The sequence below is a fragment of the Antechinus flavipes genome, chromosome 2 (assembly GCF_016432865.1).
Source record: "Antechinus flavipes isolate AdamAnt ecotype Samford, QLD, Australia chromosome 2, AdamAnt_v2, whole genome shotgun sequence".
Classification (NCBI taxonomy): domain Eukaryota; kingdom Metazoa; phylum Chordata; class Mammalia; order Dasyuromorphia; family Dasyuridae; genus Antechinus; species Antechinus flavipes.
The window spans coordinates 657353078-657369596 of record NC_067399.1 but is presented as its reverse complement, the minus strand read 5'-3'; the positions used below and the strand labels follow the sequence as shown (position 1 = coordinate 657369596).

Below are 16519 nucleotides of genomic sequence, written 5' to 3'. Positions count from 1 at the left end.
ATCCTCAGACCTATACAGCACCAACTTCGTCATCTTCCACCCTTAAAATCAACTTTGACCTGGATGCAGTTACATCTGGTTACTGCTCTTAACAAGTCCATTTGAGATGAAAATAATTCCCCATCCCATTTCTGAAAGTGTGAATGTGCACTCAACAGCAATCATGCAAGGCAATGTCCCTAATTCCCTACAGCAAAGATTGTTGAGTCAAAATTAGTAATTAGTAGTAACTGCACTAGTACTACTATGACTGCATTACAATGTCTTTGTTCCTTCTACGTAAAGATATAATGACTATTGGCTTTCCACTTATAAGCACCTCAACCATTTGAGACAAACACTAGATCACTACTGGATCTTCCTCACCCATGCTCCTGTACCTGCATACAACTCAGTTACCCCCAATTGGCTCTAGCAGCCCTCTGTGGCTCTTGGGGATCAGGAAAGCAAAAATTCTTCTTTGTTACTATTGGCATATCTACAACTTTTATGAACTTCATTACCAGAGGAAATGTCTCCACTTATCTGGATTTAAGTTTCTTTGTTTGTTCCATGGGAATAGTATCTCTAGTGGCTGCTTCACAAAGTTGGTCCAATGAGATCATGCAGGTAAAGTCACTGCAAGCCTTACACAAATTGGGATAAAGATTGGATCTTTGGTATCATTGGTTTAGGGAACTTCAAGGGGAGGGGATTACTTCTACAAATATAAGTCATCATTTCTTGATGTATCATCAAAAAATGTAAGGTATTAAATTACTGTAATTAAATTACTATAATTAATAGTTATACTAATTAATTAATAAGAGAAGCATCATGACAGAATGTATAAAGAGTTAGGCTTAGAATTAAGGTCTAGATTCAAGTCTGGCACAAAGTGATTCCATGGCCTGCACAAGTCACAATACCAGTGCTATACATGGTAGCTGGTGTCTGAATTCAAGAAAACCTAAACTCAAATTTACACCCACACACTCACTAGCTATGTGATCCTAACCAAGTCATTCGACCTGTTTTCATCTCAATTTCCTCACCTGGAAAATGGGTATAAATACCAACATCTCCCTCCAACATCTCCCTCCCTGGGTTGATGTGAAGATCAAATGAGATAATACTTTGTAAAGTACTTAGCACAGTATCTGGAACATAGTAGGTGCTTAATTAATGCTTACTTACTTTCTTTCGGTGTCCAAGGCAAATTTCTAAGATTTTAAGTTGATTATCTCCATTGGTAAGGGGAGATTGTGCATGCAATTATGATAAAAGCATTGGTCTAATCACTTAACGAGGTGAATATTAATAAATATTTCTTATGATATGACATGATAAGGACAATCTAGCTCACAATCAAAAACTTAGAGCCAGAAAGAACTCAGGGATCATGTAGGGCAACCCCCTCATTTTGCAGGTGAGACCCCGAAATGTCTTACTCAAATCAGATAATCATGGGATTCCAGCTCTAGAGCTGAAAAGATCTATGAAGTTGTCTGTTCCAACTCCTTCACGTTCACTCAGGAAAAGTGACTTGCCCAAGATCATATAGATGGTAAGAGAAATGGGATTGAAATGTAGATTCTATAGATTCAAATGGCAGTGTTCTTGTCATCATTCCACAAAAGGTAATACTGAGAATCTATTTTCGTCCTTATTTTGCTTCTAATATCATGATCCTGCTACTTATGGAGTCACAAGACCCCAGAAATATTGGCAGAAATGAAGCAGTCATGGAGGAATTCAATAAAATGCTTGACTTAAAGATCATTGCTCCCAATACTTACAAGCAGTGCATTGCAACTTCCTAAAGCCATTGGGATCATAACTCTTTAATTATAAAATATTACATTTTACAGTTGTTTGTGTTCACTTCTTAGCTTCCTACTAGACTAAAGTCTCCTTCAGGGAAGGGATCCTGGATTATTTAAACTACCTGCCCCTATCATTATTATGGGAACTTCATTTTTTTAAAGGGATGTTGCATTAATATTATTTAATCTCTCTAAGTCTCAATCTCCTTCTCTGTTAAATAGGAATAACAATCCTTTTATTCACTACTTCATAAAGCATTCTTTTTTTCCCTGAGGCCATTGGGGTTAAGTGGCTTGCCCAGGGTTAAACAGCTAGGAAGTGGTAAGTGCCTGAGATCATATTTGAACTCAGGTCCTCCTGACTTCAGAGCTGGTGCTCTATCCACTGCGCCACCTAGCTGCCCCTCATAAAGTATTCTTAATGAATGCTTTGGAATTGTGAACTACTACTATAACTGCTTTACAATGTCTTTGTACCTTCTACTTAAAAATGCAATAACTATTGGCTTTCTACTTATAAGCACCAAAATCCCCCACACATGCTGTGCAGGTGTCCTAGATGAAATGTCCAGTTCCTTCAGTTCGTCATTCAAACCAATCATCTCAACAGCTCAAGTGCTGGATTAGACCCTGGAGTTTTCAAAGACCTTGACAAGCTCAAGGGGTTTGTAATGCTACAGGTCTCTGGTGAAGCCTTTAGTTAGTTATCATTCCAATCCAGAATCCCAGTAAGTATTAGAGATCCAGTTTCCCAAGATTCAATCAAGAAGGGGAATAGGGTCGGGAATAAATATTAATTAAATATCGACATGGAATCAGGGCAGCTAGGTGGCACATATGGGTTGAGTTTGGGTCTAGAATCAGGAAATGTCATCTTCTTGTATTCAAATCTGACCTCAGACTCTTCCTAGCTGTGTGACTCTGGGAAAGTCACTTAATTCTGTTTGCCTCAATTCCTCATTTGTAAAATGAACTGGAGAAGGAAAGGGCAAAGCGCTCCCATATCTTTGCTGAGAAAACCCCAAATGGGGTGACAAAACTGCACGGGTGCACAGGAATGAAAAATGGCTGAACTGAACTAAGTGCCAGTCTATTCAAATGTCTCCACCAGGAACGAAGTAACAGTGAAAGTGTTCTGTAGAAACTTTATATTTATTTAGCACTGGAATTCTTCAAAAGCTCTACCATCACTGAATACTGATACATGTCTGTCAAAGCCCATTCTAGGCTTCTGGGAAGAGGCCAATCAAGCTTAAGAGCCTAGATAAAGCTTGAATAAAAAAGGTAGCATGGTTTATAGAGCACAAGAGAACTGCTTCCTACATAATGAGCTTTGGGATCCTCACAGGTACATCAACTCTCAAGGATCCTATTTCCTCATCTATAAAATGGAGGTGATAATATCTGTACTACCTACCTCATAGAAAGCTTATTTATACTATTAAACCTGAACAGAAATATGGGTTCTTTCCTTAGTTGTGCCATAAAGATTTGCATTCACTGGTTGAGGATTTGGATTCCAAGAGACTCAGTGATGATCAGTCCAAGCACACCCAAAGTTCTGACAATATGATACCCATGACTAGGGACCACAATGGAAACTTATGATAATGCTGAGTCTACAACTCTGACTCTATGTAATGATAAGGACAAGTCCTTTTCATCAGTTATTCCAACCTAACTTCCCACGCTTGATACCTATGAGATATATACATTCTTGATATATGTCATTTCCTTCTCCAGCAGATTAAGGCAAACAATGACTTGTCCAGGGTCACATAACTAATATATATATATATATAGTATATATTCTTGATATATATATGTGTGTGTGTCTATATATATATATGTATATACATATATATATATATATATCCAATTAAACTAGTCCATTACATAAATCTGGGTTCCAATTTTTTTTTCTGAGGCAATTGGGGTTAAGTGAGTTGCACAGGATCACACGGCTAGGAAGTGTTAAGTGTCTGAGATCAGATTTGAACTCAGGTCCTCCTGACTTCAGGGCTGGTGCTCTATCCATTGTGCCACCTAGCTTCCTTAATCTAGCTTTCTTAAAGGTTCATCTTCAGTACCACCTTCTAATGAAGCCTTCTGGGATTCTATATTATGAGGATTCTCTTTTGTACCAAATTATTATTGTTTAGTAGATAGAGCACTGTATTTAGAGTCAGAAAGATCTGGGTTCAAGTGGGTCTGTGATGCTGGATGCATATTTTTTAATATCCTGGACCAATCACTTAACCTTCCAATCTCAGTTTTCTCATAAGTAAAATGGGTATTATAATAATAGTATCAAAATCAAAAGAAATAATATATATGCATATTTTCAAAAGTTTAAAGCATTGCATAATGTTAGCTTCTCTATTATTTATATTTATTTTTCTATTTATTTCTATTTATTATTTCTATTCCTTCCAACCTCAGACTATCAGTTCTTTGAGGCACCAGTTTTTTGTTATTGCTGTTGTTGTTTTGTTTGTTTTGTTGCTTTTTTGCTGAGGCAATTGGAGTTAAGTGACTTGTTCGGAGTCACACAGCAAGGAAGTGTTAAGTTTCTGAGAGCAGATTCGTACTTAGGTCCTCCTGACTTCAGGGCTGGTGCTCTATCCAATGCACTCCCTAGCTGCCCCAGAGGCACCAGTTTTTTTCCCAGAGACAGGGACTTTAATTTTTGTCTTTGGATCCCTATCACATTGCACAGAGATTGCACGTCACAGGTATCTAATATACAAGCTTGTTGATTAGTGGCTTTTGTCTTTGCAGGGCCCAGTGTTTTTCTAACACATAATAGACAGTTAATAAATGTTTGTTGATTGACTTTTTTGTCCTTGCTTGCTTGTCCGTGCTTCTCTAACACATAGTAGGTAGTAGATAAATATTGATCGGCTTATTTTGTCTTTGCAAGCTCAGTCCTTCCTAACACATAGTAGGCAGATAATAAACATTTAGTGAATGAAATTGAGTCATTGAAGGGGACGAGCCAATTTGGAAAGCACAAACCAGTAATCACCTTGATGCAGTGACACTTTTATGACCTCAGAAATTTCTATTCTGCCTTGTAAACTTTAAAAACATCCTACAACAAAACATTAAATAACTCTACATTTCCCTATATAAAACAGTTACAAGCTGCCCACTAGGCAAAATATCTCATCGCAAACAACCTTGTAAAAGATTCCATAAATCTCTCCTACTGCATGTGGCTCAGCAAGTTCCATTCATCCATTCTTCCCAAAGTCCTGCTGAGAAACCCAACTCCAGGAAGCAATTGGAAGATGGAGAAAATCCAATCTCAGGACTCCAGAGGGATCTCGCTAGTATGTGGCAAAACTAACAGAACTGTCCCAGAATGTCGTGATCATTAATGTCACCGGCTGCCATAGCGAGTAGAGTTATGGACTTGGAGTCAAGAACATATATTTTTAACCCTGCCCCTGGGGATTAACTCGGTGACTGAGTGACTCTGATTAGGCAAGTTGCTTTGAGCCTGCTCTATCAAATGAGAACAATAAAATCTAGATATCAGCTTCAAAGGGCTGTCATGAAGTTTATCTGAGATGCTGGAAGATATTTTCTAATTTTGAAGGCACATACTAATGTCAGTTACTATCATTATTGTACACAAGTGACTTGTAGAACACTACTGTTGCTAAGGAACTAAAAATAATGATTACCCAGAAGGCTATGGTGTGTGCGAGTAGGTAGAAATGTATTACCAACAAAAATCATGGGGTCCCACATTTGGAGTATCAGAAACCATCTAGTCCAAGCCTCTCATTTTACACAAGGGTAAACTGAGACCCAGAGAGTTTTGTTTTTGTTTGTTCAAAATGATGATAGGCTCTAAACTATAGATTTTGAAGAACCTCAAAAGCCATGTAGACCAACTATTTCACTTGTTTTTGTTGTTCAGTCATGTCTGACTCTTCTGTGATGCCATGGACCTTACTGTCTGTCTATGGGATTTTCTTGGCAAAGATGGTAGAGTGATTTGCCATTTCCTTCTCCAGCAGATAAAGGCAAACAGTGACTTGTCCGGGGTCACATAATGAATAAATGCCAAATTTGAACTTTAGTCTTCCTTGCTGCAGGCCCAGGACTCTATCCAGTGATCCACCTAGTTGCCTCCTAGGTAATCAGAGGTTAATGACTTGCCCAATGTCACACAGCTAGAAAGTATCTAAAGTCACATTTGAACTCAGCATACTACCCACTGGTGCCTCCTGTCATTGTTGAGATCACAGATTTTGAGCTAGAAGAGACCTTAGAGATGACCTACTCCAAACATTTTACAATGAGGAAACTGAGCCCCAGAGAGATTACATCACTTTCCCAGCATAATAGAATCATAAATCTAAAGGTGGAAGGAGCCTCATGTAGTCATGTAGTCAAGCTCCTTAATCTTATGGATAAGGAAAAATTAGCAGAGAGGCTAACAGCCTTGCCCAACATTATATAGGTTCTAACAAGTTGCAAGGTTGGAATTGTCATTCAATACTTATGACTGCAAACTAGGATTCTTTCCAAAGAAAAGCAAAGTAAGGGGAGTCATTGAAGAACTAGATGAGGAAATAAAGGAATTATACTCTTCCCATATAAAGAGGGAAAGAGGGAATGAGAGAGGGAGGAAGAAAGACAGAGACAGAGACAGAGACAGACAAAAAAAGACAGAGACACAGGGAAAGACAGAGAGAGATAGAGAGACAGAGAGAATGAGAGAACTGTTAGACATCCCACGTGTTCCTTGTGATGTTAAGAAAGAATGAGGAAGGGACCCAGCTTAGTATGAACAGGTCTGAATGAGAAATAAGTCAAGTAGAATACCTGAAAGGAGGAGAAAGATGGTAAGGATACTGATGATAATGGTGCTTATATTCAGATTTCAAAAGGAAAAGCACCTGCACATTAGTCAGCATCTTGTTTATTCATTAGAATACAAATTTGGAGAAACTTACACAGAGACAGATATACTCTGCAGGAGTTTTTTCTTCAACTGTAATCACAGAAAAAGCAAACACTCCATAAACTTCAGTAGTTTATGAAGTAGTAAAATGGATATTGCAATGGGTTCAGAATTAGGAAACTTGAAGTTTGATCCTGGATCTGCCCCTAACCTTGAATGATCTTAAGTCATTTGTCAACTTCTTACTTTCTCAATATCATGGAAGGATGGAAGAGGATGTGTGTGCATATGCATACACACACACACACACACACACACACACACACACACCTCTTTCCTTCCTGGAAACAAGTGTATGTATAATTAAATAAAAGATAGGATACATATGGAATGATCAAGGTTTTGACTCTGGTGTAAGGTACCATTTTAAAACAAAATCTAGTATACTTTGAGATCATCAGGAAAATGGGGAATAGAAGGCATAGAAATAATCATTTTTGCTAAGACTTTAACTAAAGGATTTATATAAATGAATCATTATTGTTGCATATATTTCATCCTTTGTCTTTGTATCCATAATATCTAGCATGGTGTCCGATATGTGGTAAGCACTTAATGAATACTTATCGATCAATTAGCTAACTGAGAACAGCAAATCACTTGATTCACAAAGTCATAACAAGGAACTTTTGCACTTGAGGGAAGAACCACAAACCAGACCTGGATATGAGCTCAGTTGTGGGGCAGAAAGGAAGGTGAGCTAAAAAAGTTGGAGAGGCCGTCATGTGGGAAAAGACAAGGAATATAACCCAAATCACCATCTAGTAGCTTATTATTTCAACTAATTATTCTTATTAACAAAACTTTGATGTTTCTACAATGTCAAAAGATTACAAATGTTTTCATAGATAACTAAATTTGGTACCCTGGTGAAAAGTCCAACTGTTTCATCATAGTTATAATTCTGATGAGTTTTTCCATCCATGCAAGGTAAGTATGAATATATTTTAAATGAAAAGGAGGAATTAAATGGAAGATCTTTTTAGAGTTTTGTGACAATTGGCAAAACATAGGGTTGAGGACATTCTCTCCTAATGGAAAAATTAGCATAGTTTATTGAATAGGGACTCAAGAATTTTAAGTAGATCTTCAGTCTTTAAAAGCATGAGCCTAAGTACTTAAAAGTTCTCACTTAGAGATAATTCATCTCTTTGACTGTCCTCTGTACCAAACAACAGGAGAGGGTCTATAATTTATTCTCCAAGAACTTCAGAAAGAATGATGTCACAAAAAGATGTTAAATAATCCTAATAAGAAATTCTCCTTTATATCTTTATGATACCCAATAAATTGAACAATCAATCAATAAACTTTTACTTAATAAATTTAACTCACCATGTCCCATACTTTGCTAAGGATAGGAGATAGAAAAACAAAGAATAACTAGTCCCTTTTCTGTCTTCATGCTATGTGGAGAGTATTCTTTTCTATCCTATGATGGGAAAAAAAAGATTGAAAGTATATTCCAAAGCAGGGCATTTTTTGTTTATGACCCTTTTCACCCCAGAAATTTTTATGCAATTAATTACATATAGGTAATTAAGCATATAAAATAGACATACAAATCAAACATTTACTGAAAATAACTCATAATTTCATGATCCCACATTCAGTTACACAACTCTCTGTTGAGTTATAATCTACAATTTAAGAAGTTTTGCTTTAGGATGTAGAGCTAAAGCAATGGCTAGAAGAGTATTGTTACTGTGGTACTTTCTTTTGGGAGGAATGAGCTAAAGATCTTGCTTTCTGCACCATGAACCATGATGATGCTTGTCTTGTTTTTAATTTGGCCAGACCCAAGTGCTACAGCTTATCAATCTTAGGTCACAGCTGGTAAGGTTATTCTTCAGTGGTTTTCAGTCATGTCCAAGTCATTGTGTCCTCATTTGGGGTTTTCTTTGCCAGAGATACTAGAATTTCCTTCTCCAGCTCATTTTACAGCTAAGGAAACTGAGGCAAACAGGGTTAAGTGACCTGGTCAGAGTAACACTGCTAGTAAATGTTTAAGGCCAGATTTGAATTCTGATCTTCCCAATTTCCCAACGCTCTATCCACTTTGCTATTTAGTTGCCCAAGTCAGCAGTTAGAGCATAGTATAGGATAATGATTTAGAATTCATCTAGTCCAGGGTTCTTATTTTACAAATGAAGAAGCTGAGAGGAAAATTAACTTAAGTCAGAAGAATAGTAAATAGAAGAGCTAAGATTCAAATCTAGATCCTCTTACTCTAAACCTAGCATGCTTCCCACTGCACCAGAGTGAAAATGCTTGAAGCAATCTCTCATTATGAAATGTATCTAATAACATATCCTTCCAGATGCAGGGGTCTGCGTCACGTGTAAAGCCCTTTTAAAACAGTTGCAGGCCCCTGCTAATATGACAACAGGACTGAAATTCTCATGCATAAAAAGACAAATGAATAAGCTGCTATATGCCTTCTGAAGGAATATGGTAATCAATGAATCAAGTAAGGAAACTGAGACCTTGAGAGAAGTGATTGTTTTTATGTCAGGCATTCTAGGCAATTCAAAGAAAAAAAAATGAAACAATTCATACTATCATTCTACACAAGAGTTAATCCTATATCAGATAAACTGTGAACCTTTGAGATGGGGGTTAGGGATATTCTCTTTAATCTTAGGGAGAAGGGTTATGAGTGCTAGTGCAGTGTATTGTATTATGCATAATTGCCATATATTGTGTATACAGCTGACCTGCTCATGCAAATGATCCATTATTTATGACATTTCTCTGGAAAAATATGGTGCATTCAAGTCACTTAAATTCCTGTTAAAAACAGAGACCAATTCACTGAAATAGCTTTTTCTCAGCTACATTCCACTCTACTAACATACCCAGCCAAGCAATATTTTTCCACAAATCCATTATGAAAAAGCTGAGATAAGAGGTAATATGCTGTAGTAAGGAACAGTTATGAATTTGGAGCTTAAGGACCTGCAACCAAATCTCAGCATAACCATTTATCGCCTTGTGACCTTGAATGAATCCTTTAACTTTGTTAAACCTCAGTTTCTTCATCTGTATAATGAGTGAGTTGAAATAAATGTTACCTGAACATTCCCTTCTAGATCTGTCTATAATTCTTTAAAGTACCCATTTATTAGTTCTTCACATATTTAAAGATTATTACTGGTATTTCTCACCTTCTGTTCTTGTGCTGTTTGTAATGTCCCCATTAAATAAACCAGAATTAGACCTCCCTTATTAAGAAAACACTATGTTGCTGTTTCAGGATGGTAGACACATGACTAGACATTTTCTATGAAAAAGGTTTAGAGTTTCTAATAAACTGCAAACTCAATGCAAGTCAATAGGTGGCCAAAAAAGTGAGTTCAATCTTGCTCTGCATCAAGTGGGAAATTTCTACAACAAGGGAGGCAAATGTTTCTCCATACCCTGATCTGGGCCTGTGACATTTAGAACGGAGTGGGGGATCTTTTTTTTCTGCCAAGGGCCATTTGGTTATTTAGAATATCAACTGTGGGCCACACAAAATTATCAGTTTAGAGGATTTAAACAGTTGGGGGTCATTGCCCCATCCCTAGCTTTCAGCTCATCATCACCTGTGGTTGCCTTGGCAAATGATTTAGTTGGTTTTATATGGCTCACCAGCCAGACATTCCCCATCCCTAATTCAGAATAATGTGATCCGCACTGGGAGACTACATTCTGGAAAGGGCAAGCCTTGGAATATCCAGAAAAGATGACCAGTATAGTGTATAGACTGGATATCATGCCATATTAGCATTCATTAAGGGCAATGAGGATGTGTGACTAGAGAAGAGAGGACTTGAAGAAAGAAATTGCATATGGTTGAGTTTAAGTTTAAATGGTGCTCTCCAAGGTACTAAATATACAACACAAACCCCCATTGGTATTAGCCACAAAGATAGACTCAGTCATTTTGATAAAACAAAATAACAACTGTTTAACAGTGAAAATCATCTCAAAAGAAAGTATGACATCCAACTGGAACAATGGGGAAATCTAGGTGTACGATATGTAACTATAGGAACTGGACCTTAGCCAGAACATCAGGTCTAGGACCCTTCTCCCACAACAGATTGCCATGACTACAAGCACTTGAAACTTCAATTTTATTCTTTATCTCAGACATGGCACCTTTAATTTTTAAAGGTGGCTAAATACCCCTTAGACAAACAGACACAAACAGAGACAAATACACACAGAGAGAGAGACAAATACACACACACACACACACACACACACACACACACACACAAAGAAAAGGAGCGACAGGAATTGGTTTATTCTTTTTATAGACATCCAATGACAGAAAGTACTTTAGTACTAACTACCAAATCTCTGAAAACAAAACAGAAAAAAAAGTCTTCTTGGTTTAACTCACTGAGCACCTACTTCATGCCTCTGCTAGTCATGGAGGAAAGAACAGAATAAGCATAAGACATCCCCATCTTCAAAATGATTACAACTGAACACAACTAGACAGTACTTGTATGTGTCCTATGTAAGAATTGATCATTGCTCACACATACATATGTACATGTATACTTATATTGGGTTTTGTGGGAAAGTTTTATACATGTGATTTAATCGATGTAAGAAACTCCTAGAGTGGAAACTCCATCCAATGATGCAGAACAATAACTCATCCATAACTTGTAGTCTTAGAAAGTTGCCTGGGACATTGAGAAACTGCATGAGTTATTTATTATGACCTGGCTAGAATGTGTCAGAAGGAGGACTTAATCATAATAGGTAATGCATATACAGTGGTTTGACGTTTGCAAAGAACAAATTTTATCCTATATACATAATTAGTAAGAGAGAGCTAGCTAGGAGATGATCAAAGTTATTCAAAAAATACCCATTAAAGTGCCTGCTGTTCACAGAGGTCTATTTTGGAAGCTGGTGACAGAGTCAGGTAGCTCTCCATCAAGGAAGAAGAATTGAATAAGGCCTAAAAATATGTGTAGAATTGGACTGACAGAAAAGACAATGATTAGATGAAAGGCATTTTGGATTGGATTCTGAAAGACCCTGGATTCCGAGGCAAATGATCAGAATTTGAATTCTGACTATAAATTACTCACTCAAAAATCACTTTCAGTCTCTGATCTTGAGTTTTCTCATCAGCAAAAATTTGAGATCAGACTCAAAAGTTATCTTTCATCTCTAAAGCTAATGATTCTAGAATGTGAATGTGGATTTATGTCAAGGAAAGATAACATCTCAGGCTGCTATGAACAAACCTAATAAGATAGGTATAGCCTGACTGAAGACCAGTGAGATCAGCCAATGTAAATGGAGCATTAATGATAAGAGAAAAATTCCTCTATTAGAGTGTGAATGTAAATGTGCAGCCATTATATACTAGTGTATATATACCATGTCAACACACTGAGTTCTCGCAGAAGAACAAAGTTCAAAAATTTCCTAACCAAATAGATCCAGAAATTTTTTTTAAAAAGCAATGAATTTTGTGTAAGAATTCAAAACCTTGGTGGTGGAAAGAAAAATGAGAGTAACACTCATTATTAACTTGAATGTTAATTTCTTTCCCCACAAGTCAGCAAGAATCTCAGAAATTATTGCTTAGAATTATAAACTCTCAGACTTACAAAGGACCTCAAGGGTCATCTACCTAAATAGAAATCCCCTCTAAAATAGCCTGATAGCTACTCACTCAAATTCCACTTGAAAACCTCTGGTGGTAAAGAATCAATCATTAGAAAGACATTCTTGCATACTATATAGTGCTGAACTTGGAGTCAGGTCCAGTCCTTCCTCTGTACTTGCTCCTTTTCTGACAAGGCAAATCCAAACCTCTCATAACCTCAATTTTCATATCTATAAAAGAAGAAGGTCGATTGGATAATGTGCCCCTTTCATCTCTACCTCCTGACTTCCTTGAATTTATTTAGAGTTTTACCTACAGTTCATCTTCTATTTAAAATCTTTCTGATCCCCTTTAATTCTATTGTCTTCTCTGTATTGAATATGCCCCATTTATCCTACCCATAATTGGCATAAACATAATTTGTATGCTATCTCCCCAATAGATTGGGGGCTCCTTAGGATCAGGTAGTTTTCTGCCTTTCTTTGTACCCTTAGTATCTGGCAAATAGTAGTGTGCTAAATAAATGTTTATTGATTGACTGATTGATTTAGCTATCCCTTCTAGCTCTAACTAGATGATTTTATGGTTACTTGAGGTAGCTCATTACACTTTGGACAATTCTCATTTAAGAAAATAAGAAAATTTTTACTAATATTGAGTCAAACATCTAATTCTATAGCTTCCATAAATGGTTCCTCCTTCTATTCATGCAACCAAGCAAAGGAAGAAGAACAGTCAACTTAGTGGCTGAAAGCATGCTTTCAAATCCCAGTTCTGTTACTTACTAAGTGGTCTTGAGTAAGCCATTCATCTAAGGGCTTCAGTTTCCTCATCTGTAAAATGAGGGGATTGGACTAGATGAATTTTAAATCCCTTCTTGCTCTGGGTTCTATGACTTAAACATAATTCTCTTTCACCTGAAGCCACTGAAACTAAGACTCAGTCCCACCAAAATCATCCAGTCAGCCAATAAGGATTTATTAAGCACCTATTATATACCACCACGGATAAGGCCTTCAAATAAAACAAGGAAAGTTTCCTTGATGGCCCTCCTGCATTATTTCTGAACCTCCCTCACCATTCTTCTCATCTTCCTTTATATTTCCTGAGTTAAATCTCAACAGTATTGCACCAATGATGAAATTGGGTTAGTTCTAAGATTTCCCCAGTACAAGAGAACTCAGGTATCCAAACAGCTCAACTCCAACTAAGTTGTTAGCATGGAACTAGAGATCCCAGAAAATCTCCAGATTTCCCTGTGAATCATGTGGTCTCATTCACTCCCTTGATCCTGACTCATTCTCTCCAAATCACCACCTAATCAGTCACTACCTCCACCCCCATTACTTAAAAAGGCTATTATTAAGATCAGTCTTTGGAGGAATAGAGAAATAGGGGGTTGTTTCCCTATCCAAGGGACAGCTTGAGAATCACTAAAAAAAAAAAAATAGAAGCATTTACTCCTAAAACAATCTCCCACAAAAAAAGCAATTATTGAAAAGAGATGGGAAAATACCCTAAAATCACTGAGTTATAATAAAAAGAGTTTCAGTTTGGGGTAGATGAAGAAGAGAAGAAATTTTCAAACAAATTAAAAACAATAATTATGGACAACACATAACCTCTCCAAAGCTCTGGCAACTCTCTAAAACCTGTACTCTAAATGGTAGTGATATATAATGGGAAGAGTACTGGATATAGAGTCAGAGAATCTGTGGCCAAACCCAACCCTGTTATTTACTGCTTGTTTCACCCTGCTTAAATCATTTAACATCTCTGAACCTCAGTTTCCTCATGTATAAAATGAGGAGGTTGGACAAAATGGCTGCTAAATTCTCTTCTAGCTCAAACTCCTTATCCTTTGATACAAAATAGAGATGGAGTTCTCAAAATAGAGCAATAAGCTTTTATTTTTCGTCCAAAACTGCAATTTCATCAATGTTGGGAATTCCCAATATCACAGCTGCAGATCAGCAACTCTTCTTTAACTTAGAGTTTTGAAGAGTTGCCCAAAGCACCAAGAGATTCAGTGATTTTCCAAGACTCACATAGCCCATATGTGTTAAAGAGAGGCTTGGAACCCAAGTTCTCCAGAATCCAAGGCTTAAAGGCTTCTGCGACCTATCTAAGTATGAGCTGCTCTTGTCTTAATCTTTCTCTCTCTCTCAGAAGGAAGGCTAAGACTACAACAAGCATACGATTCTCCCATCTCTCCATCAATCAACAAGCCTCTATTAGGTGTTTACAATGTGCCAGGCTCTTGGTTTAGCAGAAGAGATATAAATAAAAAGCAAAAACAGTCCTCTTCCAAAGGATATTGTCCTAGAAGGAACAATAATGACCAATTACTAAGAATAGGAATCCTTGTTATGAAAGGCCCCATCTGATAGGACCCAAACTTGGACTGAGGCCATGCCAGTCAAGACAGTAACATTTATCCCTATGCTAAAGTAAGCTCTCCTTCGTAATGAACTCAGCAGCCAGCCATGCAGCAAGCTAATTAGTCATGTTTCTAGATGCCATCCATCACTGCACACATTCCCAAATTTCATGCAATCTAATACATTTTCTAATTTAAACAGCAAACGGGCCTGGGCTGAGTTGATGAAAACTGAAGTGCTGGCCGACCCTGACACCTAGTGGTAATCTAAACCTGGAAAAACACTCAAGTAGGAAAAATCCCAGTGGATCCAAACAGTGAATCCCAATACAAGGCAGAATTTCAAGGTTCACTACCATTGTGAATGTCAAAATGAAGCTTGGGAATTTCAACAGAACGCAACCGCCAAGTTGTGTCTCTTAACAAACCCCATAAAAGCCAGTTTTCATTCTTCATTTTAATTTGAAGCATGGAAAAAGAAGAACAAATGTTTCAGAGAAGGCATTTCAAGGCTTCTGCAAGTACTCAGAAGGCATATTATACCTCTTAGACACCGGATGTTCTGTTTAAATGTTCTCATTTAGCCTGATTTCAAAAGTAAATCAAACATACTAATCATCAACTCACATGGGGGCCTTTTTCAACATGATTTTTTTTGCCTTATTTTATATACACACATTTGAAATCTCCCTATGGCTTTTTTTTTCTCCTCAAACTGACCTTTAGTAAATCCCAAAGACAAATTCAATCTAGACAATAATAGTCAAAACTCCTTTTTCCTTCTTAAATGAAGCAGATTCATAGGTAACTAGACCTTCATAGATTGACAGAATAAAGGATAAGGGATAGAAAAAAAAACCCTGAGAGGCTAAAAATGAGGTTGAATCATTACACCAAGTCAATATGATAGTCCTTCACTTTTTCATGTATTATTGGACCGTGTCCCTGAGAATCATCACTGCCATGTTCTCCTCCAAGGAAACTGACAAGGACAATACCCAATTACGACATTTCAGGAGACATAAAATATTCCATTCTCCTATTGTTAATAACTTTTTTCTCTTTACCTGCTGGCGTTTGTGAGCCAAATAATCCAGATTTTCTAGCTCCTTGCCAAGTTTCTGGTAGTTCTTCTGCAGATCAGATTTGTTGGATGCATTCTTGAGGGACTCAAATGTCTTCTGAAACTGCAAAGTATAAACAAAAACAAATCAGACCAATCAGATAGATGTACAGCTATGGAGAAAGCACAAAGGATCTAGATTTAAATCACATCTTTGGTATTTACTACCCCTGAAGAAACTTAATCACTGTGGGTCTCAATTTCCTTCTCTGGAGGCTTACATCAGATGACTTCTAAGGTCCCTTACTACTACTTGGGAAAGCTGTGATATATTGGAAAAGCCTCCTTGATTTCAAAGTCAAAAGCTCTGTGTTCAAGACCCAGTTCTGCCACATATTAGCTATGTGACTTCAGGCAAGTCTATTCCTTCTCCTTTGTAAATGTCAACTTTGGACAAGGTCATCTCTAAGTTTCCCTTACAGAGCAAAACTTACAATCCTAGTTGGGAAGAGAAAGATATTCAACTTTCCAATCCTCAGTTTCTACCATCTGTGATATGGGGCTAATAACTGACATCTCATTATCCTTCTACAAAATGAAAAAGAATAATTGGTTATAATGATAAGGAATTGGCAGCTAAAGCATAATCCCAGAATGTGATTTT

At 37.2% G+C, this 16519-nt stretch overlaps 1 protein-coding gene across 1 annotated transcript in view; it reads right to left on the bottom strand.

Moving 5' to 3' along the window:
- Positions 1-16519, bottom strand: part of CTNNA3 (catenin alpha 3) — a 1962241-nt gene that overhangs the window by 1826964 nt on the left and 118758 nt on the right. The window contains exon 5 of the mRNA XM_051982587.1: positions 15860-15979. Within this exon, the coding sequence (XP_051838547.1) occupies positions 15860-15979 (120 nt within the window). The remainder of the gene's footprint in view (positions 1-15859; positions 15980-16519) is intronic.